At 36.9% G+C, this 3,630-nt stretch overlaps 1 protein-coding gene across 1 annotated transcript in view; it reads left to right on the plus strand.

Moving 5' to 3' along the window:
• LOC107749652 (zinc finger FYVE domain-containing protein 1) overlaps window positions 1–3,630 on the plus strand; it is a 12,552-nt gene that overhangs the window by 4,196 nt on the left and 4,726 nt on the right. Inside the window, exons 3-4 of the mRNA XM_016564813.1 lie at window positions 857–1,074; window positions 2,264–2,370. Of these exons, the coding sequence (XP_016420299.1) occupies window positions 857–1,074; window positions 2,264–2,370 (325 nt within the window). The remainder of the gene's footprint in view (window positions 1–856; window positions 1,075–2,263; window positions 2,371–3,630) is intronic.

The following is a 3,630-nucleotide window of genomic DNA, read 5'->3' on the forward strand; positions in this document are numbered from 1 at the left end:
TGGGTAACACATTTGCATAATCCCCGCCTGCCCGTGAGTCTGACCTGCCCACAAACACTTCCGCTAGTTAGTGTGTTTACATCATGTTGAGAAGACGCTGTGTTCAAGGATACCACAGAAATGCAATTCCAACCTTTTACCTTTTCATTTTACCAAGGACTGCTTCTCTAATCTTGGCTTTTATCTTCGTTGGCTTCTAATCTTCTTAATTTGGACTAACAAGCTCCCCGAACCACAACCTGTAAGTTCGATTGATACGTTATATGTACATTTTCAAATGAGTGCTCAAAATATCAAGTTTTTGTGCTAATATGTGATGTATACCTAGTGCAGCTTTAGGTTTCCAGGTAAAGCATATTGTTTTAAGTGTTCACAGTTTAGCAGCTAAACTTTAGCTGTGGGCACAATTCGCTTGCATACTGTAAGTGTTTTTGTATTTTATGTCATTATTATAAGAACGGATGTCAATGGTAGTACTCGCTAACTTGCTCAAGGACTCCTCTCTGTGCCAATCACAACAGGCTTGGCCAGCTGACCAATCAGAGCAGAGTAGGATTATGGAAGGGAGGGGTTTGCTCCGAACTTGCTTGGAACGGATCGTTTCAAGATCATTGGCAAATGACTCTAATATTAAATGTATATTCTGAGAAAATTGCAATGTTTTCTGACCTTAGATGCATTTAAACCTGTTGTAGGGGACTTCAACACAATATTAGGACACTTTAAAATACCATATGACCTGCTCTTTAAATGTCTGTAAAAGTTCCTTCATCTTTTTTATTTTGAAACAGTTGAATTAGTGCCATCCAATGAAGTGTGTCAGGCTAGAGAAATATGGGTTTGTTTTCTTATCCAGATGACTCTGTCCTGGGGCAAGCAGACACACTGCTGCAAAAGCGCTTCCATGACTTGGGCCAGAGCACAGACGCCTTCAGCTCCGTTCAGTACATGGGCACCCAAACCATCACTCCCCCCACAGACTACTCGCAGTTACTGCAGATAGTCAATCAGCAGGTGAACAACACATCCCAGCGAGCCCCGCGCCAGCCTGCCATTGTGTTCAGTGCATTGCAGGTACAGTAGCTCCTCAAACTTTTCTCTGTGTGTGTGTAAATAGACCCCAAAAAGAATTTAGACATTAAAAGCATTCATATTTGGTTCGATATTTTGTATCTAATGCAATTAGAATAAATTAATGTATTTAAAGGAATAGTTCAACCGAAAAATGAAAATGTCATCATCGTTTACTCATTCTCATGTCATTCCAAACCTGTGTGAGTTTATTTCCTCTGTGGGACACAAAAGGAGAAGTTTAGCAGAATGTTCACAATGCTCTTTTCCATACATTGAAAGTGAAGGGTGACCAGGGACTGTCAAGTTCCAAAAATGACTTAAAGTGGCATAAAAGTGGTTTATTTGACTCTGTCTCTTTAAATATACATACACAATCATTCAAAAGTTTTGGGTAAGTATGATTTATTTTTTACATATAAATTTATAAATGTGTACATTTATTCAGCAAGATTGCGTTAAATTGATGAACATTTAAATAATAACAAAAATAGTGGCTTTGAAGTTGTTACAAAAGATTTATATTTTAAATAAATCATATTCTTTGGAACTTTCTGCTAATGAAAAAAAAATATTAGGCAGCTCGATTGTTTTCGACACTGATAATCATTTTTCTTGAGCACCAGGGTTATTATAGTTAATTAAAACTAAAACCATAAAACATTTAGTTTATCTTGATGCACTAAAATAATTCAATCTAAGGTAAAAAGTAAAACTTGAACTAAATTTAAAAGGAAAACAAAATATAAAAATAAAAACGAATTCAAAATATCAATAAAACGTATATCTAAAATAACGCACTTAAGCACCAAATCAGCATATTAGAATGTTTTCTGAAGGATTGTGTGAAAGCCTGGTGTAATGGTTGCTAAAAATTCAGCTTTTCCATCATAGGAAAAAATTATATTTTAAAATATATTAAAATAGAGAACCATTATTTTAAATTGTAATAATATTTCACAATATGACTGTTTCTACCATATTTTAAATCAAATAAATGCAGCCTTGTTGAACATAAGTGACTTCTTTTTAAAGACATCTTACTAATCCCAAACCTTTGAATGGTAGTGAACTTAAGTGTGATTTAAGTGTCTTAAACTAATTTTCGTGGTCAGTGTATGCATGTATGTGTTCACCTTTGTCCACTGGGCATGTTTCTGAAACTGCGCTTCACTGCTCTGCTCTCTCTCAGGCCTTGAGCGACAGGTTCTGTGGCGAGATCTCAGATGACAAAATCAGCATATGCTCCTTCTTTCCTGATGAATATTTCACTTGCCCATCAGTCTGTCTCAGCTGCAAGTAAGTCCACACAGGCATAATGCTTCAAGCTATAGATTGAGTGGCCTTTTTTTTATAATTGCTGGTTGTGTTGAATGCACAGATGCATTATGTGTGATGCATAATAAATTAAGAAAATTGCTGCATTGTCACACATCAGACTCTTATTTCATCACATCAACACTGAGCCACTTCATAATTTCATGATTTGGCAGTTAATAAAGACTGTGTGTGTGTGTGTGTGTGTGTGTGTGTGTGTGTGTGTGTGTGTGTGTGTGTGAATTAAAAACACATTATAAAATACAAGTAATTATATTGCCCCAACAAACACATAAAAGCAAACTTATAATCTCCAGCAATGCATTGTGGGTATTTTTTTTTTGTTTTGGGGCACATAAAGTCAGCCTAATCAGGGGAGGCAGGACAAAGTCAAAACAAGACAGGACTAAAACAAAAACACTACTAACCTTTAGTAACTTCCACATCTTTGCGGTTGCCTGCCAGGGTAGTGTAGATTTTCCTAATGAGCTCCATGTTGTTTAGCAGAGAGTTGAAGCCATTAAAGTAGGAAAAGCTGACCTGATGTGACGTACTGCCACCGGCCACCTGCAAAATTGGCAGACGCACACACAGACATTTGAACGAAGACATCCTTTTACGAGGGACAGAGGTGATAAATAGCTAAGAATTCTATGGAGTGCCAAACATTAATCAAGCTACAGTGCAGCGACATCTTTAGCACTTCCACCCCACGGAGTGCTAAATAAATACATGTGTTTCACAGAGAGGCACACTGGTAATTTCAGAGGGATTCAAGCTCGAGGGCCATTTTTAATTAAGCTGTTTTATGAGAAGAGGGACATATAAAGTGGAAAACTAACATGAGGTAAATCTTTAAATAGCATCTGACAGAATGCTTGGTGTAAAAACTCCCTTTGCCAATCTGATAGCAAAAGAAAATGGGGAAAAGAAAAAGAAAACTAGCCAGTGACTAATTTCATTTATGCTGAAATAATAAGCATTTATGAAATGTAACATTTTTCAAATATATCCAATGATTTCACTAGACCAAGTGTAGTTTGGCTAAAATAGTGCTTGTATAGTTTTCTTCAGGCCTAAGAGGGATTGGAAAGAAAAGCGAGAGCAGATTGTCTCTCACTAGATGGCGCTGTGTGCTTTGCAGAAATGGTGGTGTCTACCTGAAGCCACAAAAAATCAGACCTGCACTGAAGTTTCCTTAACCAATATGTCATTTGTAAAATCCCTGCATAAACCTGCCCA

Source organism: Sinocyclocheilus rhinocerous, unplaced genomic scaffold, assembly GCF_001515625.1.
Source record: "Sinocyclocheilus rhinocerous isolate Xijiao unplaced genomic scaffold, SAMN03320098_v1.1 scaffold1101, whole genome shotgun sequence".
NCBI classification, from domain to species: domain Eukaryota; kingdom Metazoa; phylum Chordata; class Actinopteri; order Cypriniformes; family Cyprinidae; genus Sinocyclocheilus; species Sinocyclocheilus rhinocerous.